This window comes from Crocodylus porosus, unplaced genomic scaffold (assembly GCF_001723895.1).
Source record: "Crocodylus porosus isolate Cpor-Errol unplaced genomic scaffold, CroPor_comp1, whole genome shotgun sequence".
NCBI classification, from domain to species: Eukaryota; Metazoa; Chordata; order Crocodylia; family Crocodylidae; genus Crocodylus; species Crocodylus porosus.
Window position 1 is genome coordinate 188,378,396 of NW_017728886.1, and position 26,432 is coordinate 188,404,827.

At 44.0% G+C, this 26,432-nt stretch overlaps 1 protein-coding gene across 2 annotated transcripts in view; it reads right to left on the reverse strand.

Annotated features, from left to right (window-relative positions):
* TMEM241 (transmembrane protein 241) overlaps nt 1-26,432 on the reverse strand; it is an 88,864-nt gene that overhangs the window by 55,749 nt on the left and 6,683 nt on the right. Inside the window, exons 2-6 of one of the 2 annotated variants that reach the window (XM_019546974.1) lie at nt 22,670-22,716; nt 17,531-17,608; nt 9,295-9,376; nt 5,365-5,442; nt 1,288-1,310 (exon numbers count right to left, since the gene is read on the reverse strand). In XM_019546974.1, the coding sequence (XP_019402519.1) occupies nt 1,288-1,310; nt 5,365-5,442; nt 9,295-9,376; nt 17,531-17,608; nt 22,670-22,716 (308 nt within the window). Of the gene's footprint in view, nt 1-1,287; nt 1,314-5,364; nt 5,443-9,294; nt 9,377-17,530; nt 17,609-22,669; nt 22,717-26,432 lie in introns of both variants that reach the window. The other variant, XM_019546965.1, reaches the window with a different exon arrangement.

Below are 26,432 nucleotides of genomic sequence, written 5' to 3' on the forward strand. Positions count from 1 at the left end.
CAGCTGACTTCCTGCCCTTTGGGCAGGGGGCTGGACTCGATGATCTTCCAAGGTCCCTTCCAGCCCTAATGTCTATGAAATCTATGAAATCAAGTCTGCTTCAACGCACTGAAATTACAGCGTGTCAGAGCAGTCTTGATGCGTGTGTACAGGTTCCCAAGGTGACTGAGGAATGCCTTTAAAATGAGTTTGCAGCAAGACTCAGATTCATCTCTTTAAATCAATTGTTTTCAGTCAGGGTGCTGCAACACTGAAAGGTGCCTCAAGAGCCTTTCAGAAGTGCCACGCAATGGGTGCTGCCTCCAGTGCAACAGGGTGAAATTGCCCCATGTGCTTTGTGTGGAACCAGACAGGGAACAGCTGCAGGAAGAGCATGTACTCCTGCCTGAATCAGGGTAATCCAAAAAACCTAAAAACAGGCAGGAGTGATAAGTAGGGATCCTAGTTTTCTGTTCACAATGGAAAAATGGAATTTGCATTTTTCCCTGCAACCTACCGAAAGTGTGGCAGCATCCCATGATACCATTTCCACTCTTATTTGTTCCTCAGCCAATCAGCAGCAGGGGGAGGGGGAAGGGCACTGCTGATTGTTTGAGAGGAAAGAACCATAGCAAAAATAAGAGAGAGCAGAAATGGGTATCCAGGGATCAACAAAACCCCCTGTGCTGCTCCCATACAGTGCAGAGAACAACTATATTTGCAGCATGTGGCTCATCTGACCGTGGCCATAGTGGCTAGTTCAGTCTTTCAAGACATTGGGGAAAGGAGAGAATACCTCGCTTTTTGAGTGAGTGAGGGTGTCTTCTTTATTTCTCATTCTCTTACAGAGAATTATAGCTCAGATTCTGCCAGTTAAGGTGAATAAGGGTGGTAGAACCGGGAACTTTTTTTTTAAAGAACATTCTTGTTCATTCTTCATCACTCTAAAGCTTCATTCTTTTTCTTTTTTTAGGATTGTTTGGAAACTTAAGCATGAAACCTGCTTTCTTTCCAAAGACATTTTTTCTTCATGCAATGACTTGTTATTCATGAACTTTGGCCTTTTGGCTATTTTTTTTAACAAAGAAAAAATATCTATGCCAGTAAACTGTTTTAAAATAATGAATATATGCAAGAAGAGATTTAATGGTGTAAATGTTGCAGCTTGGGCCTAATGCCCACAGTAATGTTTCTTAAACTCTTCATTATTTTCATGTTCCATTACCTGAAGCATCTACAGAAAGCAGAGTCAAGACAAGACAATTCTCCACATCTGAACAGCTTAGGGAAGAAGAAAAAATAACTTACCTACAGATTTTTAGGAAAGAGGCCTGCTGCATAAAAAGAAAGAAAGTGTTATAAATGTTTCATCGCTGAAAGACTTCTTGTGTGTTAAGATGGAAGATAAATTGCAAATACATTTTAAGTCACTCTAATATTGTGACAAAAGAGAGCAAATTGTCTGAAATCATAATAAAATAAGTTTTATGACAGTCTCCCAAAAGGCAAACAAAACCACTGTAGTTGATGCTCAACTGTTGCCCAACAGGCAAACAACATTAAACAGACAATTGCTTCTACCTAGGAAGCTCCATTTGGAAGAGAATATCACAGGTTGGCCTAAACCAGCCAGTGGCATTCAGACCTTTTTCCTAATGAGAAAAATAAACAAAAGTGCACAAACTCTGGCAAATCAAATGTAAAACTGTAATAAAACAAACTAGGAAGGAATTCGAGGAGAAACTTGCTAGAGACATAAAAGGTAACAATGAAAATATTATTAAGTACATAGAAGCTGAAAATCTGCCAGGGGGTAAATTGGGCCTTTGGGTGATCAGAGTGCAAGGGGAATGCTAAAGGATAATGGGGCCACTGCCAAGAAACTTAATGTATTCTTTGCATATGTCTTCACTGTAGAAGATCTTAGGGAGATTCCCTCACCAGATCCACTTCTCTCTAGGGACAAGTCTGACAAGTTGGCACAAATCGAGGTATCAGTAGATGAGGTTGTAGAGGAAATTGAGAAACTAAACAGTAGCAAATCACCAGGACTTGATGGCATTCACCCTAGAGTCCTGAAGCAGCTCAGCTAGGAAACTGCTAAACTCCTACCTATACTACACAACCTATCACTAAAAACAGCCTCTATACCAGAGTATTGGAAGGTTGCCAATGTGACTCCAATATTGAAAAAGAGCTCTAGAGGGGAACTACAGGCTGATGAGTCTTTTGTTTCTGGAAAACTGGTAGGAATAATAATTTTTTTAAAAACTGTTCAGGACATGGAGGATTATGACATGCTGGGGAAGAATCAGCATGGTTTTCTCAAAGGGAAATCATGCTTCAACAACCTCCTAGAGTTCTTTGAGGGTGTCAATAAGCTTTTGGATCAAGGTTATCCAGTTGACATAGCATACTGGGACTTCCAAAAGGCCTTTCACAAAGTCCCCCATCAAAGGCTCTTAATTATGTTGGGTAGTCACATGATTACAGGGAGGGTCCACTTGTGCATTAGAAACTGACTTAAGCACAGAAAACAAAAAGTAAGTACAAGTGGTCAGTTTTCAGGACAGGAAGAAGTAAGCAGCAAGGTCCCCCAGGGATCTATATTGGGACCAGAGCTGTTTAACACATTCATAAATGGTCTGGAAAAAGATGTGGCAGATGACAAACCATTATTCAAAGTGACGAAGACCAAGGTGGATTGTGAGGAGCTACAGAAGGTTCTTGTACTCTGGAGTAAATGGGCAACTAAGTGGCAGATAAAATTCAGTGAAGATTAGTGCAAAGTGATGCACATGAGGAAAAAAATTATCCAAAGTATACCTACACTATGATGGGCTTTACATCACTTTTACCACACAGGAAAGAGATCTGGGAATCATTGTGGACAGTGTGCTAAAAACATTCCCTCAGTGCTCAGCAGCCATGGAAAAGGCAAACAGAATGTTACAGGGTTAAAGGTTGTAGCCGTGTTGGTCTAAAAGCAAAAGCAGTCAGTGTGGTAGAGGCAATATCTTTCATTAGACCAACTAGATAGCTGCAAAAAAAATTCTTTGAGCAAAACGTTAGGAGTTAAGGGGATTGTAAACAAAACAGAAAATATCATTATGGTCCCTTATAAATTCATGGTGCACACCTTGAATACTGTGCCCAGTTTTGATTCCCCACCCCTGATAAAGGATATAAAAGAACTAGAGAAGGAATATAGAAGGGCAATAAGGATGATTAGTGGTATAGAGGGACTTTCACTTGAGAAGAAACTAAACAGGCTAGACCTATTCAGTTTAAAAAAAGAGATGTTTGAGGGGGGACATAAAGGTTTACAAAATACTAAATGGTGAAGATAAAGTAAATAGGGTTTTACTATTTACCATCTCACAGTACAAAAACTAGTGGGTCATAAAATGAAAATAGTAGATAGTAAGTTTAAAACTAACAAAAGGAAGTTCTTTATCACACAGCATGTCATTATAGAACTCACTGCCACCAGGTGTTGTTTACCCTGATACTTTAGCCAGATTTAAAAAAGAAAAAAAAGGGGACTGGACAAATTCTTGGAGAAAAGGAGCATTGATAGTTATTAAACATGGGAGTTAGGGGTACAGCCTCTGAACTAGAACTGCCGAGACCTTAAATGCTGGGTGCTGCAAGTAGGAGAAAAACGGGAAAATCCTGGTCATACCCTGTTCACTCTCCCTTTCAGCATCCACTCTCTGCCATTGTGACACATGATACTGGGCAAGATGGATCTGAGGTGCGACACAGTAAATGGTAGTTCTTATGTTCTTCTGGCCCCCATGGGCCAGATAAGTGATGCAGGCCCAGTCCCTGGGGCAGATTCTTCATGGGATCAACATACCTGGATTGAGCTTCACAATGCCTTGACTTGGCCCCACCTGCCTGGATTAGGGTCCACGCTGCCCTGCACACCTGATTTGACATGCAGAACCATGCTATCTGGACCACTGGGCTTCCCACAAGTCTGGAAATGTGGCCACAGGGGAACGGCAATTAATGCTCCCACCACTCCCCTGCCATCAAATTTCTGGACCCATGGGGAGCCTGGTGGGGTAAATTAAATGGCTCAACAGGCCAGATCTGGCCCATGGGGTTGAGCACCCCGGCCTGAAATTTCAAAGCTATTTTTCATCCTATAACCAAAACAAAAACAGGAATTTCAAACTTTGGCTTAATCTTTATCTTGAACTCAGTCAAAATTCTGGATGCTGTATAGCATCGAGACATTTTACTGATCAAATTATGGAGCTTCGTGGTGTGGACACACACAAACACATTTACCCCAGAGTATTTTTGATTTACTCTGGCAATAAAAAGGGGAGTATACATGACACCCATCATTTATTCCAGAAGAAATTCCGTTCTCTGGAGTAAAGTTACTTCTGAAGAAGTCAAAAGTAAATATGTACTAAAGACAGTTACTCTGGTCTACCTGTCATGTATCTGCTACCCCTATTTCATTCTGAAGTTAACTATTTGCTCAATACAAACCTAGTGATCAGACATTATAAATGCATGTACTTCAGGCAGCCAGCTGGTAAGAACTGGCCATATGTCTATTTCTTACTACAGAGTAAATGTAATGAGGAGTAAAATACAGGACAAATTACTCCAGAGTAAACATATTGTGTCTGTACCATTCATTTATTAGTAGCACCCAGCACTCCCTGTTTGTCTTCGATTATACATACTACAGATGTAATGAATGAAAAATCCCTTTAACAATAGGCCACATTAGAGGAGTCTGCCTTCTGTTATGTGTTTTCCAGTGTCACCATACACAGCAGCTCTCTAGCTGGAAAACCAGAAAAATCAGTCTGACATCTTACCAGTGCACCTCACAAGGGGTAAATTCAACCCTGTTAACATACACAGGAATTTTTCTTCTGACTCTGGTTGGGGTTGGATCAGATTTAAAAATTGTGTTTTTTTAAAATGTTTTTTCCCCGAATCATGGTGAGCTGTCATCTACACTAACACCATTTGTTAAATTACTACAGGTGCTATAATGGCAGGATCTAAGGGTCCAAGCCTCTTCCCTTTAAGGTTAAAGAATCAAGCTGTTACATCTGACATTAAGAAGAGGAGATTTTCATTTTCAAAAGGAACAAGTCAGCAGAACCAAATCAGTCTTAAATACACAGCTCAAACCGTCAATGTAGCTTCAAAGTTCTCCCCACATCAAGAAAAAGGTCAATAACTGGATATTTGCCAGCAGTGAATGCTCTCTCTGGGATTCATTAGTGACTGGCAACCATAGCACAGCTAGGAAAGCATGCAGTACTAATTATATGTTAAAAGAACCAAAGCATCTTGTTACAGTGCAATTACATTATTGGACCTGGCCTTTCACATATTGATTACCTCTTTCTGCACAAGCTTCTGGAATCCACAGGTAACAACTTCAGCTGCATTGTGTACAGTAAGGAACACAGGAATTGACTGCCATAGAAAAGATAAATGATGATCTAAATTAGCACCTTAATTCACTACACTCAGCCATCCTTAGTCATTTTCCCATTCCTGTCTATTGATATAAAACTTGGGTGCTATTTATAGTGTGCTCAATTACACCAGAGAAAAGAGTTTTACAGCTTGTCCGTGTCTTTGAGGAGAGCTGCCACAGAGTAGGAGAGAGGTACATAATGGTACTGGGATGACGCCTATGAACCAAGGGCCTCTGCCTGCTATCACAATATGTTTCTTAATGACTCAGACTACAGTGCTAATGTGCTGGGCTCTCTCAACTTCAAACGTGATCAATTAGAATTGCACCAAACTTAGTGAAACTCAGACCTGAGGTATCTCAAATAGACAGCCAAGCCTAAGGCAACCTAAATCTCCTGAGGACTGTTCTCCTGTCTATGGGAAATACTTATTTCCCTCACATGAATATAAACACGAGTTCATTTTTTCAAGATTCTCAGATGATAGATAAGCCAAATATATCTTTGGTTTTACTTCGCAAAGCCGCCAAAAATCTGTGCGTCTGGATTTTGTTTTTCTTTTATGCATAGCTGGACATATTCTCATTGCTAAAGCATTTCTCATTATAAATGACAATTCAGATGGAGCTACAAATGTAACATATATGCAATCACAATGATAATTTTAGATGCCTTTAAACTAGCCATAAAATGAGTTAGAGGGAAAGTGCAATGAGACAGCAAATTGTCAGCTGCTCTTTCACTGGCACTGTTAACATAACAACAATTCCTGACCCTACAGCTGGACTTTGATTTCTGCAAGCTCAACACAATAAAAGGAAACAGCAGAAATAATGATATACAACAAAAGTTGACACCAAAATTTGCATTCTTCACTCTGGTTTTTTTTTCTTGCCTTTTTTTTTTTATTTCTTTTTTTGCTGTTGGCTTCTCTTAAAGCCAAAAAATTGTTTTGGAGCAAACATTGGCTCCACTTTGCCCAGCTCAGTTAACCTTCTCCATATGTTTATTGTCTTTGATGCAAATATTTTTAAATTTGTGAGTGGCTTTAATGCTCATGAAAGGAAGGATTTTCTGGCTTGAGCCAGTCAGTGAGACTGGATTCAGTGCAAACTTCCCCACCATATAGTACTAGCAATGCATCTCAGTCCAGACCCAGACAAATTTCTTCCAGTTGCAGGCCCAAAGGTTTCTTGAGCAGGAGGTGCTGCCAGTGCTCTTTTGATGTAAACAAATGTGAATTTAGAGCTCAAACATGCAAATGCTTATGTGCATAAGCTGCTCATAGAAGTGTTTGTAGATCTGGGGCCTTGGCTTGGAACATCAAGTTCATTTTACTTGATCAATAAACCTCTTGAATCCAAGGGCCAAATACACTGCTGAAGTGAACAGGCCTCATCCCAGTGGTTTGTTGAATCAATTTTCCTTTATTCAAAGTTGTATGCCTGTTGTGAATTTAGTTACTGATGCCCCCTCTACACAGTACAGGTATTGTACAATTGCCTGGCTACCAGATACATGTACAAAGTAGCTATCACAAAATAAAAAGCTCCAATCAGCTATAAAAAGACCTAAAAAATGTGTTGAGGAAGCTCTTTACCTGTATGTGTAGAAGGGGCCTAAAGCATGTATTTAGGAGCCAACTTCACTCTATATAAGACTCAATCCACCAATTAGGGCCCAGGACTCTGTTGAAACTATACACATGAATAAACTTCTCATACGTTAACTGTTGGAGGATTTGGCCCTAAATCCCCGTCTGTGCATGTTGCAAAACCCTCGAGTACAACTGGCAGTGTCTCTTATAGGAAGATTTATGGCACAGAGGAAAGATTTAGGAAACCCCCTGCACGTATATGCATCCTCCAACTAGAACTGAGATCTCACCTGTCCTTCCTTCTAGCAGTCCCCACCCTCCTGGATATTCAAATATCCACAAAGTAGGAAATAGGATTACCTAATTTCTGTTCAAAAGAGGAGTGGCTGAGTCAAGAGCACAGTGTGGAGGATGCTCTTTCCTCCTCCTCTATCCCATGGAAAGTAGGCAGGAAAGGCTACGCAGCCAGAGACTGCTATTATTTCTATACAGCCTTTTCTTAAAGAATTGTGGTAAACTTTGGTAGGCAGGAGAAGCCCAGCAAAGCCAAAATGGCATCAACAAAGGTCAGGAGGAGGCAGAGCCAATCTGTAAGCACATGGCCCCTTTACAAATTGCACCAATTCCCTGAAGATCACCTAGACTAGGGACAGAAGTTACATATAAACTGGCTTAAATGAGCAGAAACTGGTTTAAATCTGTAACAGAACATAAGGTCAGTGCACATAAACCAGTTTCAAAATGGCTGAAACCAGTTTGAGATAAACCTGGTTGAATGTAGTATCAGACTAAACTGATTGAGAGCAAATCGGTTTATGGAACGTCTGCCCCAGACCCTTCCCTGGTTTAAGTTAAACCAGAGTCCCCCAGCATCCCAGATGTTTTGCAGCCCTGGACAGGGTGTGCAGAGATGTCAACCCCCCCTTAGGTGAAGGAGGCAGTCCCCCAATGGTAGAGCAGGGAATATACCCCCTTCACTTCAGGGGGCCATCCCAGCCAGTGTCTAGCCATGCCCCCATCCCTGCCGTTGCAGCAGCGAGGGGGAAGCACCAGGCAGATCCTAGCTTGGTTCTGTGCCAGTGGGACAGGGAGAGGGGAATTAAACCCCTTCGATGGCCAATTTACTTGAGGCTACTGCTGGGGCTGGACATGCCTTCCCTGCAGCTGAGGGCTGCTCTAGCTCCAACTGGCTTGTGGCCTGAGCCACTGCAGGCATGTGCCCGCCTTTCCTGAGTCAAGAGGAAATGTCAATTCACTTGCAAATTGGTTCAATCTAGGCAGATTAGACTAACCTGCAAAGATTGAATCAATTCAGGCTCTGGCTTTTTGAATGTCTGTCCCTAGCCCTAGGGTTTGATGTCTGACATACAGCCTCTGCCATAGGTGTAGGGAAGCTCTGCTTCCTTCCCCCAGTGCATAATATAATGAATTTGAGGAAGGATCAGTGCTGGCAGCTCTTCACGGAGATCTCCCTCTTAGCCCCTCTTGGGTTTTAATGTACTTTATATGTGCCAACTTGGAGATGGAATGTGTGACCTGAGTTTAAACTGGGACATACTGGCAAAACTGATAGAGGAAGCCAGCACAGCATCTGATCTTGATGACTGGACAGTTAATATAAAATATTACCATTTTTTAAGTAAGGCCATAATATTATTAAGAAATAAAAGTATGCAAGGCAATGTAAATTAATGATAGTCAACATTCCTGAAAGCATATTTGACTTCCCTCATACCCATGTGGGTTATTCTGATTTAAACCACCCATTCTTATCAATCTATTTACCCTCTTAATCTCTTCCCAAACAAAACTTGCATCTTATTTATACAAATCCCATAAAAAGGTCAAAACTGTAAAACTATAGTAAAAGAGAAGCAGCCTTTTTCTAATAACCCTTTTCTACTGACCTCTTTGCATATTCTGTTTTTACATTTCGCAGCAGAGAAAAACAATTACAAAAAAATCACAATTAGCAACTCCTTTAGCAATGTCACTGTTTGCACTTGACAGACTGCTCACATTCTCTTCTACAAGGTGCTGACTAGTTCTGAGAGATGGTTAGTATTGTCACTTATCCCTGAAATCAGTGAGAGTTGTGAATGCTTGACATCTCTGCTCCACTTCTGTCCTTTCTAGTAACATAGTTTATCTATGCTACCTAGATAGTATAAAAACTTGACTTGAAGAAAATGTTCTTTATTTAAAAAGTATAGAGCACCAGGAATCAATTTTCATTTGTGCATTTCTTACCAATCTAGACAAAGCCCTGGAACCTGCATAGATAATGCCAATAAAAAATGCTGAAGCAGGAAGCCATGACAGTATATCAGACCTGCAAAAATAATTAAAAATGCCATTACTTTATTGCATCCACTTATGAAGAGCCACCAGTAGCAGTTGCTTACAGTTGACAGAATAGGAGGTATTTTGCAATAAAAGCTAAACATATTAAATTCATTATTCAAATGTTTCTCCTATTTATTAGGAACATTTCTGAAACATGGAAGAACCACTTAATTATCTAACCCCTATTTCTTTTTTACTGAACTATCAGTCATACTACCTCTTGTGCTCTCCACTCTGGAAACTGGTTTAACCTCTACTTGCAGCAATTGCTCCTATTGGTTTTAATAGAAACTTTCATTTTAGTTGGCATTACTGATGCCCAATGGAAGTTAGGAAGAGCTAACAGTTGAAGGAATGGAATGGCATATGTGTGTGCATGCATGCACACACAGTCAAATACTCATTTAAGTCTGCAAGTATATTCCTCTCAAAGTTCACATTGTCCCTGTGGGATCCTGTCTCCTGAGATTTCATAATGATAACCCTTTGACTAAACTAGCATCCTGGAGGCAGTGTAACAATTCACAGGACTAAATGAAGTAATTTGAGCTCAATCTATTTTTTCCATATTCGTGATTTTTGCAAAGAGCTGTTTCAGCTCTGAGAAAAATGCTTCAAATTTTGTTCTTTTCCTTTATAGAGGTCAGAAAAGAGGAGAGAAAAAGCACCAGCCAGATGGCTTCAGTGGGTGCACACATGCAATTAGTGTGCCTCTATAAACTCCAGCACAGTTCATGGCAGAGTCAGCTGCTCCCAAAAGTAGTGTCTTTATGTGTGCCCATGCCTACAAAAGTTTGAGCCAGGGTGGAGCAGCTCTGGGCTGGTAGCAGGCTTGGGGAGGGTCAGCCCCTGGCTCTGGGTAGTGGTATCAGGCAACAGGCTATGGTACAAGAGTGCCCAAAGTGTTAAGCCATGTGGCTTGCCCCCTGAGCCTGCTGCTAGCCCAGGGCTGCTCCACTGTGGCTCAATCTGCTGCAATCCCAGTCACCATCTGCATGTGCTTTCTGCACAGTAAATGACTCTAACATAAGATAGTACTGTCCCCAACAGTACTACCTTATGGTACAGTTAATTTACTGCACCTTACGGCCTGCACACATGTAAATAGCGATGCTTTACTACAGAGCTAAATCAACTCTGCAGTAAAGTATATGTGTAGATGCACTCAGTGGGTTCTGGATTAAACCCAACAGTTCAGATACTATGGTACACTCCCCTGATTTTGCATTATGTTCAGAACTTGGGTATGAAAGTGCAATTAAAATACCACTACTTCAACACATTCCAGAAAGAAGAAGAACAACAACAAACCTCCACTGAAGAGTGTAAGACTAAAAAGATCTGAATGAAGAAACATGCCCAAAGATTTATGCAAATACAATGGAGCAAAAGAAAACAGTAACAATCATATTTCATTTCCTGCTGGAACCCTGGCTTTCATAACTGTATGCTTTTTTGACTGAAAACCCAAGAGATTTAAAAATGACAGAAATCCCAAGGCCTTCTTGTTTAAACTAAAATTAGCTTTAGTTTACTGGATAAGCCAGGATAATTTTTATAGCAATTATGTGCCTTTTAAGGCTACTGACTTCAGCTGGAATTCTGTCTGCATCGAGATCAAAAACAACCAGAGTATACTACCAACCAGTCCACATCATCAGCACACCAAGACCAAACAATGCCAATAGAATTGCAATAACTCAGGAGAATAAAAAGCCCACAGCTCTAGAAATCAGTCTCCACTTGGAACATTAAAACAACCCCCCTTGACTGTGATCTGAAGTTCCAGGAATCTGAGCCATGTGTAAATCTTCAATGCAGTCATACAAAAGGCAATGGAAACGGATTTCAGATGTTGTTCCCATGATATAAAAGTAGACTTCTCTGATGCCAAGAGCGAATTTCAGAACAGGAAAAGAATGCCTGACTGTTGGCTGTAATATTTATGGGGAGGGTCAGCCCCTGGCTCTGGGTAGTGGCATCAGGCAACAGGCTATGGTACAAGAGTGCCCAAAGGGCTAAGCCATGTGGCTTCCCCCTGAGCCTGCTGCTAGCCCAGGGCTGCTCCACTGTGGCTCCTCACCAGTCAGCACTCCTGTGTGCAGGCCAATTAATACTATCATTTTTGCTAATATAACTGGCAGCAGAACATAATGATGTGCATATAAGTGAATAAAGTGCTATAGTGAAAGAGTAGTGTAAGGGTGAAGTTGAAGCCATGATGGGCCAGAAATTATGTGAGAGGCAAGGATTTCTTAGAGTGATATCTTTTATTGGACCAACTGTGTAGTTAGGATAGTACTCGACAAGCTTTCAAATGTGAGACATTCTTGGTCAGGTCTCAGAATAAAAAGGGAAACACTGTCCAGCTTGTAGGACTTGATGCAAATTCCACTGAAGTCAATGAAAATACTTTCATTAACTTCAATAGGGATGAAACCATTAGGCCCAGATCTTCAAAGGCACTTTTATAGGTGTTGCAATGCCTAATTCCTGGGTGCCCCGTTACCTGGTGGAACTCTCAGTCCTGTGTTAGGCAATCAGGGTCCCTGTGCAATGCTAGGGGAGAATAAGGCACTTACAGAAGCATTTCTCCAAAGCCAGCTGAGTGGGGAGCCACCTAAGTTAACCAAGCATGAAATACAAAGGAAAGAGACAAAGCTTAGGTGTCTTCTCTGATCCAGCACTTCCCCTCACCTGAGCCATGAGCCCTCTCCTGAAGCTATGCAACCAAACCAGGGCAGCCACTTAGATAGTTCATTATTTGTTTTCCTCTATTTGTGAAAAACCAGAGACTGAAAGCCAGAATAGCCAATGGCCTCAATGGTTAAGGCACTTACCTCTGTTGGATGTGGAGGAAAGACCTAAATCCACATGCTAGGCAAGTGATCTGACTAACAAGCAGTTGGTATCCTGGGATGCATCTCTTTCAGTCCCTCCTGTTGGAGGTGCTCCACTTTAAAAATATATATATTTACAAGGCCACAGACAGTAAGAGAAAGGCTGACATCACAGCACCCAGAGGCAGGGCCGCTCATTGAAAATATAGGAGACTAACTTTCAGATTCCTGCTCTAGTTAATACAATTATTTACACATGCAGTGGAACAGCTCCAACTGGAGATATCGAGAGCCTCAGCCCAAAATAACCTACAAGTCCCTAGAGGGTCTAGGCACTCATCAGAAGACTTAAATTCAAATCCCTGGTCCAAATCAAGAACACACACATTTTAAACCCAGTATCCCACATCTTAGGTGAGTGCATTATATACCCAGAATACATATTAACCATCCCACTGTTAACTGGCCATCCGTGTGAGGAAGAGAAATAACACCTAGTCTGAGAATCCCACTCAGGAGCTTTGGTTGGTGATAAGGCCCTGAGACACTTGCTTGCTGTGGGGAGGCATCAATGCTTAGGAAACTTTAGCACAAACTGAGCAGCAGAACTTTAGGCTATGTCTATACACTAAACTTACCACACCCATCAGCAGCACCCTGGGACACCATGCACTTTTCCAGGCAGGCTGCCTCCTAACTAGAAAGCAGTGCTACACTGCTTCTATGGCTAGGGACAGACATCACACATAAACCAGTTTAAGTGATCAGAAACTGGTTTAAGCCTATAACAGAACAGATGTTCAGTGCACATAAACCAGTTTGAAAATGGCTGAAACTGGTTTGAAATAAACTTGGTTCAATGTAGTATCAGACTTAATTGATTTGGATCAAACTGGTTTATGCAATGTCTGTCCTAGACCCCTTCCTGTTTCAAGATAAACCAAATTCCCCCAACACCCCAACATGGTCTCTGGGCTCTGCTCTACAGCAGAGCTGGCTCCTCCCCTCCACTCCCTGGCTGGAGCTCCAGCAGAGACTGCAGGCATCTGCCTGGCTTCCCCCTGCTCCCCAGCTCTCCTCGCACCACTCCCTGCTAAGCAGGGATTCCCCCTCCCCCTCTGCCTTACACAGACACCTCTCAGCATTAGCTAGCATACCACATACTGGCTACAGTGTGTGGTGTGGTAGCTCCTTCCTTCCTTGGAAAAAGTTGTTTAAGAAGAGCTTGAACTAATGGAAGGAAGCTTTTGTTTTCTAAATGGGGTGATAAACGCTGAGTTAGGGGTGATAAACACTGTGTTATCACTGCCTGCTGGGCTGCTCAGGAGGTGGGGGGAACCCCTCCCTAACCAGGCATTCCTTCCCTCAGCTCAGAACTGTGGAAGGAAAGGGAGGGCTAGCCCCCTGGCTTCCAGTCCGAGCCACTGCAGGCATGTCCCTGCATTTCTGGGATGTCTGTACAGTTGCATACCAGTTTAGCCTAGTCAGGTTAGACTACTCTGTCAAGATGGAATCAATTCAGGTTAGACTTTTTGAATGTCTGTTCCTAGCCTTGTGCAGGTGGGATCATTAGCCGCAGGTGAAATAAGTGGTCTCGTCATTCAGCAATGCTGGTAGACAAGGTAGTCAGCAGGCAGCAAAGCTAGGCAGCAGATGATGGTTTTCTTTGAATGACTACAGTTTGAAGCCCAGAGTACTGCAACACAGTACATACAATACTGGAAGTACTATGGAGATGTTATACACCATTCCATGAGAAGGAATATCTCCAGTTCTCCTAACTGCTTCTTCCTGGTCTAACTTCTACTGAAAATTACAGCCAGTATGGATGCATGGATAGAGATTTTGGGGGCCAATACCGATAGCCAATATTTAAGGAGGCATATCAGCTGACATTGATCTGATACAACTGCCATCAGGTGGTAAGTCCAGTGTGGTGGAAGGGGAGAGGGGAAGGGAAGGGAGCATGGGGGGCAGATCAATGCCCCACATGGTAAGGGAGGGGGCAGGTGCTGCCCAGCCAGGGTGGGAGGGGACATGGGACAGAGGTGTGCCTTGTGGGATGGGGGCAGCTCCCGCTGCTGTTTGCACCCCAGGAGGGTGGAGGCAGTGGGGCATGTGCCCCCAGGTATGTGCAGCACAGGGTGGGCAGCAGCTGCAGGGTGGAGCCAGAGCCGGTGCTGCATGGGGATGTTCTTGGCGGTGGCTGGGCTCAGAGCGGGCTGCAACAGTGCTGGAAGCCTGCAGCCACCCCAAATTTCACTGCTGCTTCACTCCCAGCCCCACACCGCTGCCCAGTGTAGCCCCGGCTGAACATCCTGCCTCCACCCAAATGCCAGGAAAAGCCATGGCTGTGCCGGGCAGTGGGCAGCAATGTAGGGTTGGGAGCAGAGCTGCAGTAAAATTTGGGATGGCTGCAGCCTCCTTGCCGTGCTGCCCATGCTTCACCCCCGGCAAGAATAGCCCCATGCAGCACTGGCTCCAGCTCCATCCTGCAGCTACAGCCCGCCTTGAGCTGCACAGATCCAGAGGCATAAGCCCCGCCACCCTCCTGGGGTGCAAGCAGCAGTGGAGCTGCCTCCACCTCATGAGCCACGCCTCCATCCCATGCTCCCCTGGCTGGGATGCGCCTGCCCTTGCCCCCTCCCTCACCATGGGGGGGCATTGATCTGCCCCCCGCCAACCCCTTCCTTCCACCCCCACTTCCAACTTACCAGCCGGAGGCAGCTCTCCATGCCATTGGGCTGATATTTGATATAGACAATTTTCTTTATATCGGTACTGATCCGATATTGGACCAATGTACTGGTGCATCTCTAACAGCCAGGCTCCTGAAATCAGAAGGAAGGTGAATCAATCCTTCATTTTCGGAGCGGGTCCAGAAAGCAGGTAAAAAAAAATGTGGAGCATCCAGAAAGCTAAAGAAAACTTCCTCTAAGAAACATAGAGCGTGGAACTGAGCATGTGTTGTTTTCTTATGAAACTCCTACTTTGGGGTTTGTTAGTCTTTAATGCCAAAGTTGACAGTATGTAAACCTCCATGTATTAGAAAATTATGAGGTATTTGGAAAGAGAATTCAGATTTGTTCAGGACGCATTTAAGATCTGTCAGGCAGGTGAAGAAATTGAGAGCCTACACATGTTAAACTGCTAAAGATGTACATCTTTCCAACACAGAAGTGTTGGAAACTGGATACAGTATTTGTGGCATCTACCTCTACACTTTACACAGAAAAGGCAGATCATTAGGCCAGTATTCTGAAGACAAACATGTTCTTCCAGAATGTATTAATTATACAGGGGGGGAGGGGGGACATTATTAGCAAAAGAAAGCTACAGAGGACCACACGTTTGTATGAGAGAGATCTGGACTAGGGTCCTAATTTAGCAAAACACTAAAATAGGTGCTAAAATTTTAAGCATATTCTCACATTCTTTGCTAAACAGAGACATATTTAAGCCTGTACTTAAGTGCTCTACTGAAATTTAATCACTGACTATCTCTGATTTTTTAATTTAGTCATTAACATACAAAATCAATTCCACAAACGCTAAGCGTCTCAGGGATTGTCGTGCTCAGTTTTCCAAGAGTAGACTACCATCTAGTGGCTCTAATCCTTTATTGCCACAATAAAAAAATAGAACTGGTAAAAGGCAGACAAGGTTCTTTGGGTGAATCTGATATCTTTTATTAGACCAACTTAAATAGTCAATCTCCTTAATCTACAGCTTCACTGACTGCCTATCTTGTATGCATACCAGCCCAGCCTCTGGCTTCTTTACCATTTATTCCATCCAGGAAGAGCACACACCAACTGCTGAAACTTCCTTAGCCTGACGAAGGGTTTTTGAACCCAAAAGTTTGCTTAAAAATTGTTTTCCAACTATTTAAGTTGGTCTAATAAAAGATATCAGATTCACCCAAAGAACCTTGTTTGCTTATGTCCTTAGACCAACATGGCTACAACCTACACCCCTGGAACTGGTAAAAGTAAATTTATAAATCAAACTTTTCTTCATAGAAAATGACTTTTCAACAAACAAAAAATGATGTCCATTTTTCCTTCAAAATTTCTCAAGTTTTCATTGAATTAAAAGAAAAACACATATATAACATTTTCCCCATTTGTTTTTGGTAGTGTTTTTCATATTTGACAAAAAATGTGTATTTTACAAAGAAAATAAACAACAATAACTTTTTTGCTTTCATCAACATTTTTTATGGGAAGATATGATTTTCCAACTAGCTCTAGCAATTCCAGAATGAATTTAGGGCAAAGAGAAATGCCTACATAATTAAAGCTTATAACAGTACTAGTCATTACACCTCCTACTATCCTTCTGGAGCAAGACTATTAGAGCCGAATCCTATTCCCATTGAAATCAATGAAAACTTTAACCTAAAACATTCCCACTTATCCAAATTACCTACAGGGTCAAATTCTACTACCATTTACTCTGAGATCTCACTAAAATTTGTGCAACTTCATGTAAGTAAAACCAAAATTTGGGCCAGTCCTCATAAAAAAAATTATTCCATGAAAAACTAGTACATTCAGTTATTTAATATTTATCTTTTTCATAATGTGCACATGCTTTTTTGTTGAGATTCACTCAACTAATATTGCCATTTCACAAGTTGCTCATTTAAATGCAAAAAAAAATGTACATCAACTAACCTGTCATGCCACCAGTTATCACTGCTTGCTCTTCATGAAAAGCCCTCACGTCACTTATAAGATGCATCCAACTTTTTACTTGGGAGTAGATCTGTGTGATGGTAATCTATATGGTAACTGCACTCACTGTCTAACTGCCATTAAGTGCAACACAAGGAGTGCATCCCCACATGCAAGGTTGTGCGCTTGCAGAGGCAAAAATGGTAGCAGCACAAATTGTGCCACTATTTTTTGCCACAGAGCATGCCCCTGCTCCCACTTTGGTGTGGCACAAATTGCTGCTTTAGGCAAACTGCCCTTTCCCTGCTCCTCCTGGCATCTTGGAGGAGCCAGGATGCAACTAAATGAGTAGAGATGCTCTGGCCAGTACCCAGAGTAACTCCCTGGAGGACCAAGCTTCTGTGCCTGCTGGTCTCCTGTTGCATGCACTGCAGCACCAGTGCATGATTATTTAGGGACACTTACTGTGCATTAGCCTTATAACACTGTTCAGTAGGCTATTAGCACGGTTTTTGCTGTGACATGCTACTGCACAATGTATTAGCCTAACACACAGTAAGAGTCTCATGACCCACTGCGTCAAAAATAAATGTTAGTTGTGCATTGTGGTGGTCACTGTACCTTGAGCAGATGCTTATCTCTACCCAGCCCAGTTTCCAAGAAATGTGAAGCAGAAGTCCACCAATTAAGGTCTGCCATCTGAAGCAACAAAAAGAAGAAAACCAAAAAGCAGTCACTCTGTTTTGTTCTGTAAACTGAAAGGGAGATATCCTTTTAAATGTACTTTGACACATAGCATAGGGAGGCTTCTGCCATAGCTAACCTTGCACCCCTGATTGTACTACTCCATAAACTGGAATATCACCTTTGAATCTGTTTACCTTGCAACCCTATTATCCTCCCTGGAAATTCCTCCTTGTGATTAACTTTCAACCCCATCATTCCAGTTGCTACCTCCAAATCAAACCAAATAGACTATATAAAGGAAGGAAATGTTCAGGAAATGTTTAGTGTAGTTCAGAAAAGTCCACTGCATTGTAAAGCTAAACCACTGTAATTTGTGGAACTGTTATGAACAATGGGGCAGTTTGTTTATTAGTTATATTCATTGTAAAAGACAAAACAAAACAAAAGAACTCCTTTATCGCATGCTGTACTATGGAGTGCAATGCCAGTAAAAAAGCATTCATTCATTGTCCGTGGGAACATGAAGAACAATCAATGCAACTTTCCTTTACCTGCTCCAGATGACAAATATACAAATGGTTTAAAAGCTGAGAAAGCCTGATGCTGACTGTGGACGTGATCCTACTTTTGTTCAAGTTAATGAAAAATTCCCATTAACTTTCACAGTACAGGATCAAGTCCTATGGAGAACATTCATCTCTGGTACTGAGGACTAGTATGCTACATGGTGCTGAGTGTCTTCCACTCCTGTAGAAGTTAATGATAGCTCAAGGTCCATAGCCATATGCAAGACAAAGTCTTATATTAGAGAGAGAATGTTTCATGCCACACGCAGTGACAACATTATGGCAGGTTTTCTTTTTTCCTTCCCTATTCACCCACTGCAAATCTAAAAGGAAAGCATGGTTAGGCTTTATAAATGGTCTTCAAAAACCAACCACATTTAAAAATCAGTATTTACTGACCATTACTGAGATAACTGACACAGAACAGCATTTCCCATGTACTCAATAAAGGAAATAGCTGTGGTAACTCAGATATTACATTCTGGTAGCTGCTAGTGAATGCTGACTTCGTAATGCCTACTTACTATTTGTTCTCTACATATTCACCCAGAAAAAAAAAAGTTTAGTAATTTTGTGCACTTGGAGACCATAGAACAGACTCCTACAGAAATAATTTATAACTCTTGTTAGGTATAACAGACCTGATGGCCCAAAGAAAAAGAAAAAAAACGGAGATTCTCATGGAAATTATTTCTAATGTTCCTTGCAGTCAGTCATCAGTGTGCAATGTAGGCAAGGAAGGAAGAGAGAAAAGATGAACTAATGGTGCAAGATTTAAAAACATGCATGCCTGCCTTGAATAAAAGTCACAAACCTGTACTTAGCAAAAACCCATGAGAGGCAGGTGTTTGACTCCGGAGTAGAAGGACAGGGGGCCCTTCCACATATTTAGCTCAACAACCTAGTGGATAAGGCACTCACAGAATTCCCTCTCCAGCCCTCCTTTTGAAGTTGGCCCTCTGGGCAGCCAAGGTGAGGGAGATGTGAGCACAGTCAGGGGAAAGAGGACAAACCAGAACATGTGTGGCTCAGTGGAATGGCTACTGCTCTGGCAGAGAAGTGCCTGGGTTCTAGCCTGTACCCAGAGGTAGATCAAGAATATTGAAAAGGAGATGCAGATGGTCTGTTACATCATCACATATAATACAACATGTTTTTCTTCAGTTAAAAAGAAACTAGAAGCTTTACAAATACAGTAGATTACCCTTTATAGAATCGCTGGTTAATAGAATCAGCCGCTTATTTGAATCAATATGCGGAAACCAAAACCATTTGTATATTATTACATGTAAAAAATTGCTCATATTAGAATCACAATATTTGGTTTTTGGAATCATTTTACAGGAGAAGTCTGGGGATTCTGCAGTATTGTGAGAAGCCCACTGCAGACTGGAAGAGTTCCAGCCTGCAGGGGGCTGGGAGGGAGAGGGAGGAGGGTGGTCAGGCAGGGGAAGCCACGTGCATGTACATGTGCACAGCCCCAGGCAGCCTGCAGAGCAGCTCCCACAGGTAAGTTGGAGGGAGAAGGGGGGGAATTGAGCCCCCATAGAGAAGGAGGGAGCTAGCTAGGCAGGGCTGGGCCACCAGCATGGAGTGGGACGGGGCTGTGCACAGCTTATCGGGGAGAGGGGAAAGGGGGAGCAGGGGCTGGGCTTCCTGGCAACGTGCCCCCTGCATATGCTTTGAGGGGTACAATCCCACACTCCTGCCCTCACTGCCTGCACTCACCCCCACCCCCACACCGACACCATGTACAGATCTGGGAAGTGTGGGTCCCCCCCACCACCCCACTGGAAGTGCAGGTCGCGCTGGGGAGCTGACCCCAACACCCACACCCAAGCTCGCAGCAGGAGGCAGCAGGGGGGAGCTGGGTTCCACTCTGCTGCAGCAGCTGCTGCCTCCTGCCAGGGGCAGGGGGCTGTGGACCTGAGTCCCAGGCCCCGTAGCCTTGGCAGCTGAGGCCCCCTCTGGCAGGGCAGGGGGGCCATGGGGCTGGGGGTGGTGAGAGAGGTATGAGCTGGGCCAGGGGGTTGTGGGGGAGGAGTGAGTATCTGTGTTCTTAAAAAAAAAAAAAAAAAGTCTCCTTTTAAAGGAATCAAATCACTATTGCCCAAAGTGATTCCAATAAGAGGAATCCACTGTATGCAAAGCACTGGGGCTATAGTATTTATTCAGTTTAAGACTGAAACAAAAACAAATATAATTTTATTGAAATATGCATTTATTTGCTACATTGTATGTATCAAAAACATAACATACTAAGCAAAATATTATCAAAAGATGTAGTTTCATTAGGTTTACAGTCATTAGACTTAAATGTACAACTCTTTTTCAGATTCATAACATAAGATCTAGCCTTCTTGGGCATCTTGACAGTGCATCCACTGCTTCACTGAAAGATATTTCTACTCCTGAATTAATGTTTACCTGAGTACACATTTCTGTACCTTAGTTAATGTTTTTAGCTAGAGTTACAAGCACTCTGCAGGGCTGTGAAACAGAAGCTACGTTACCAGGAGCAGCTAACAGACAGCAGAACTGCAAAAGAAAGGATGGCTTGATTAGCAAACATCAAGACTGTTTAAAAAGGAGAGAGGGACATTAACACCTGTCAAATGAAGAGTTTAGAAGGAATCAGGTGGATCAGAATAAGCCCTGGAGTCAATCGACTCCCTTGCTCTAGCCTGGATAGAAATGTTGTTGCTGCTGCCAGGCAGTTGGTTTAAAACTTGGAGTAGAGCAAGAATAAAAGGTGACAGGGTGAAATTGCCCCCCTGCCTGAATCTGCAAGCATGCATCCTTGCTCCCAACTGAGCAGAAACCTCTCTATTATGCTAGGCAGTCAGAGAGATGTAGGTTTAGACCCACCCTCTGGGTGAGAGGGCCTAGAACAGGGGTGAGCAATTATGTTGAGCGGAGGACCACTTACTGAGTTTTGGCAAGCCATTGAAGGCTGCATGACAGGCAGCCAGGGGCAGATTAATTTTCTAAATTTTTTAGGGGCTGCATCTGGCCCATGAGCTGCATTTTGCCCACCCCTGGCCTAGAATCTGGATGAGCACATATATTTTTCTTTTCTTTTAGGGTAGGTGAACTAACTACTAGGCAATTAAGCTAAAACAGTGGTGTTCAACCACCAGCCTGTGTGGGCCAGATCCAGCCTCCATCTCTGAGTGATATGGCCCACAGGGCTCCCTATGAGTCACAAAATTTGGCAGCAAGGGAGCAGTATCACCACTCCCCTGCTGCCAAATTTCCAGACATCTGGGGAGCCCTGCAGGAAGGAAAGCATAGCCCTGCATGCTGGATCAGGCACAATGGGCAGCATAGGTCCCAGTCCTGGCACGTAGGACTGGGCAGACACGGTGCAGAGCCCTGAGGCACAGTCTCAGCACAAGAGCCCAACTCCCAGCATATAGGCCCTGAATCTAGCACATGGGGCCTGATCCTGGGAGCCAGGGCCAGCACAGGGCCCTGGATCCCAATTCTGCCATGCAGGAGTCAGGGTGTCAGGGCCTGATCCTAGTACATTGGGCAAGTCTGGAACCCAATCCAGGAACCCAGTGCATGGCCCTATCTGGCCTGTGGACTGGCCCCGCGCCACACATCTGGCCCACAGAGGCAGAAGGCTGAGCACCACTGTGCCAAAACACGGGACAGCTGGTCTTTCACCCATTTTTTGCCAAGCCAGAATGTCAGTACTTACACTCCTATACACACATACAAAGTACCTGCTTACACGTCCACACTGAACATGGAGTAGGACTGAAAATTGTGTGTAAGTGCCAAAACTGGCAGTTATGCATCCAGGTAGCTGCCACTTGGGCATGTAAAGTGAAACCAAATTCTGCTTCCACTGTTCACCAATATTACTGACAGTAGTTTTGTGCACAGGAGGCAAAAACGATGGGTAAAATCCTGACCTCATAATTTGAATGGGGCCATAACTTAATTCCATGTCTTTTAAAAGTCAACAACAACAATGATAGTAAGTACATTACAAATAACTTGGCCAAACCAGAATAATTTTCATTACAGCCCTTTAAAAAAGCCTATCATTTATTATATAGAATTACAATTAATACATGGTGTAAGCTTGAAAATAAATTGTGCTTATATTTGTGGGAACCTAGATACAAAAGCTAGCTTACATGTTAGCATAATAGAAAAAATTAAATACATATGTATATAAACCATAATTACTACTTTTCAAAGGAAACTGGGAATATTATAAATTGCTGCTTTCCTAGGTTAAAATATAAAGCCAACAAAAGAACTACAATTGATGGAGAGTCTGCAGATACGGTAAACAGATAACTTCACCATAATGACATTTAATATTAACCAAGACAAGTTAATGAATACTTTACTAAGGCTTAATGGAGTATGTTCTCTAAACAAGAAAAGCCAGTAATGACATGAGGCACTAAAATTAGCTTCAGCACAGCTAGATATTTTTTTATTATAGTCATATTTCAAACAAATGTATTTTTAAAATTGTACTTACCCTTGGAAAAGGGTAGGGTAGGTGAATTTCAGGACAGACAGGACATACTGGAAAACAAATACCAAGTTAATGGACATCAGGCAACCAGGATGCTACAAAATTAACAAACAGTTGTGAGAGCAATGAAATACAAAAAAACTCCTATGAAAAAGGGATTAAGCAAGGAATTTGGAAAGCAATTCAGTAACACCTATTCCAGAGGCAGAACTCTTCCTAGAGGTTCAGGTGTACAAGACCTTGCCTCAATCTGCACAGGAATTAGTGTCAGAAGAGTAAAAGTATCAGGACAAGCATTGAAAAATTGAGACATTAAATACTAGACAGCTGTTACATTTCCTGGGAGTGTCTACACATGCACTTTAATGCACAGTAGCCTATTTTACTGCACATTAGAGTGTCACATCAAAAATACACTAATACGCTAATCCACAGTAAAATTTGGCTACTGCACATTAAGTGTCACTAAAAAAGTGTGCACTTTCACTACTGCTCATTAGGGCAGCCTAGTGCACGTTTATTTACTAGTACTAAATTTAATGCACAATAGCCAGGCACATTAATGAACATGTAGACATGCCCACCAAGCACCTTCTACACTTCTCACTGAATGAGGCAAGGGTCTAAAAGAAAAATATATGTAATCCACAATTAAAACTGTATCATATGACACAGCCATCCTAGGTGGAGGCAAAATTACATTTTACCTTAGTCATTTCTTGACTGAATGCTGCACTTTGCAATCTTAGTCTTCTATACACAGTTTTGTATGGAATATTAGCTAATGCACATGAAGCACTTGAAATCTAGCATGTATAGGAGTAGTTAGTATTGGTGTTGTTTCTTTGGCGGGGTCTGGCAGAGCTATACATGTGGATACAAATACATGGTGTGGTTTCACACAAGATCATATCTCCAAATATGGGGCTAATATCTGCCCTCTCTAATGTTTGTACAGCACCTAATAACTTGCACTCACAGGTTATCTTAACCTGGAAGACCAGAGTGCCTGATTGGCTGTTGGGGCAGCAGCGGGAAATTCAAACCGCAGCCTTTAAAAGCCACGGTTTGACGTAGCTCCCAGCACTCAGGAGCCAGGAGCAGGGAGGAGAGGAGGGATCCAGGCACACGTGTGTCCCGCACACACGTGTGCCCCCTTACCTGACCTGAAGGGGAGACGGACGCAGCAGCAGCGGAGCCAGCAGTGGGGGGCAGCAGCAGCTGATCCCCCTAAGGTAAGTGGGCAGAGGGACCAGATGCAGCTGAGCCAGATCCAGAAGGGAAGCCCCCAGATCCCTCTTAGCTGAGCCGGTAGGGAGCCGCGCTCCCGAGCCGCGCCGCGCAAACAGAGCACACAAACAGGCGTCCTCTCTAAGAGCACGCTGGTGTCTGCGTCAGTGGGCAAGCAGGAAGGGCCAGGTGGGAGACTCCCGCTAGCGCAGGGCGAAGGCACCGAACTAAGCCATAAACAAGCAGCAATTCCTATGATGGTGTTGACATGGAGTGCTGCCAGGGCCCCTGCCTGGGGGGTGCAGACTACCTGGGGCTTGTCTGAGGCCTCCACCCAGACAGAGCCCATGGGGGCGCTGATGTCCCCCCACCCCCTAGCCTGCAGGAGTTGCCCAGCAAGGCCCAAGGGGGCAGGGATTGGGGACCCCCACACCTGTCCTGCAGGTGCCCGCCTTAGGGCCCTGGAGGCACAGGTGAGGGAGCTCCAGGAGGAGGATCGCAGGCTGAGGGGAATCAGGGAGGCAGAGGATGAAATTGACGGCTATTTCCTATCCCTGAAGGGCCACACACCCAAGGAAGAAGCACCTCAAGGAGTGCCCTCCACTGCAGAGTGGCAGACAGTCACCTCCAGAACCAGGGCTGCTCGTAACACAGCATTACCAGTTCCTCCAGTCCAGCTGGAGAACAGGTATGAGGCCCTGGAGGAGAAGGAAGGAGAGGAGGCAACCAGAGAGGAGGCAACTCCACGCCCTCCATGATCCAAGCAGGCCAAACGAGCCATGCAGTCCTGGAGGAAAAAGCATCGAGTGATCATCATAGGCGACTCCATCCTGAAAGGTACAGAGGGCGCCATCTGTCGCCAGGACCCCTCGACATGCGAGGTCTACTGCCTACCTGGAGCAAAGATTCAGGACGTGAAGGGGATGATCCAGGCTGTGATCCAGCCCACTGATTACTACCCCATAGTCCTAATCCATGTGGGTACTAATGATGCGGCCAGGAGATTCCCTGATCACCTGATGGTGGACTACCACGCTCTGAGGGGCATGCTGAAGGAGACAGGTGCACAGGTGGTTTTCTCTTCTGTCCTACCAGTGAGTGGACGTGGAAGACGGCATGTGACGTGCATCACAGAGGCCAACTGGCAGCTTCAGGAATGGTGTCTTGAGGCAGGCTTTGGTTTCCTCGACAACGACATAGTGGGGCTCACTGAAACGTGGGGGGACCCAACGCATGACTGGGTGTGGATATCAAGGGCTATAGGCTATACAGGAGGGATAGGACAGAAGGAAATGTGGGGGCGTGGCGCTCTACATTAAGGAGGAATACACATCTTCATCAATTAGAAGAGAATCAGAGGAGAGGCTCTGGGTTAGAATACAAGGCAGTTGAGGGGAAAGAGACTTAACGGTGGGGGTGTACTACAGACCACCCAACCAAGGGGAAGAGCTAGACCAGGAATTCTTAAGTCAGCTCATGGAGGTAGTTAGGTCAAAGGACGTGGTCATCATGGGTGTCCTGAACCTTTCAGACATCTGCTGGGAAGAGCAGTCAGCCAGGTCTGACCGCCCACAAAGGTTCCTAGCCCAAATTCTGGACCCCATCTAACCCAGGAGGTGCACAGCCCCACCAGGGGAGATGCCTTGTTGGACCTGGTGCTGGCCACCAGCAATGACCTGGTGAGGGGGCTGCAGGTGCTCAACCACCTGGGTGACAGTGATCATCACCTGCTGGAATTCACCATCCAGCACAAGGTGGCAAAGGCCTGCAGCAAGGCAGCGGCCCTAGATTTCAGGAGGGTGGACTTCAATGAGCTAAGGAGAATAGTCGGGGAAGCACTGAGGTCCCGGAGGGGAGGGGAGCCAGGTGTCCAAGAAGAGTGGTTTCTCCTTAAGGAGACGATCCTCCAAGCCCAAAGGGAGGTAATCCCAACACGGATCAAAAGGAGCAGGAGGGCACAAAAGCCCCCATGGCTCACCAAAAGCATCCGGGAATGTATCCTAGCTAAAAGGGAAACGCACACCCAATGGAAGGGAGGGGCCATCACCAGAGAGGATTATACTGCAGTTGCTCGGGGATGCAGGTGGGCAGTCAGGAAGGCCAAGGCGGAGATGGAACTGGGACTAGCTTCCCAGATCAAGGACAACAAGAAGTCCTTTTTTAAATACGTAGGGGGCAAAAAGAAGGTTCCGGGTAACGTGGAGCCTCTGCAAGACATGCTAGGAAATTTGGTTGTCAGACCAGATGACAAAGCTAACATATTTAACAATTTCTTTGCCTCCATTTTCCTGAGCAGGGACTGGAACAGACACCCCCCTGCTGGGCCCCCCTTAAGCCCCAGGGGAGGCGCACATAAGCCAAGGGTTAGTAAGGAACTAGTTAGAGAACTTCTGGAGGGACTGGATGTATTCAAATCAGCTCGTCCGGATGATCTCCACCCTAGAGAACTAGGGGAATTAGCTGCGGTCATTGTGGGACCCCTGGCATGGCTTTACGAGCACTCATGGTGTTCTGGTGTGGTGCCAGAGGACTGGAA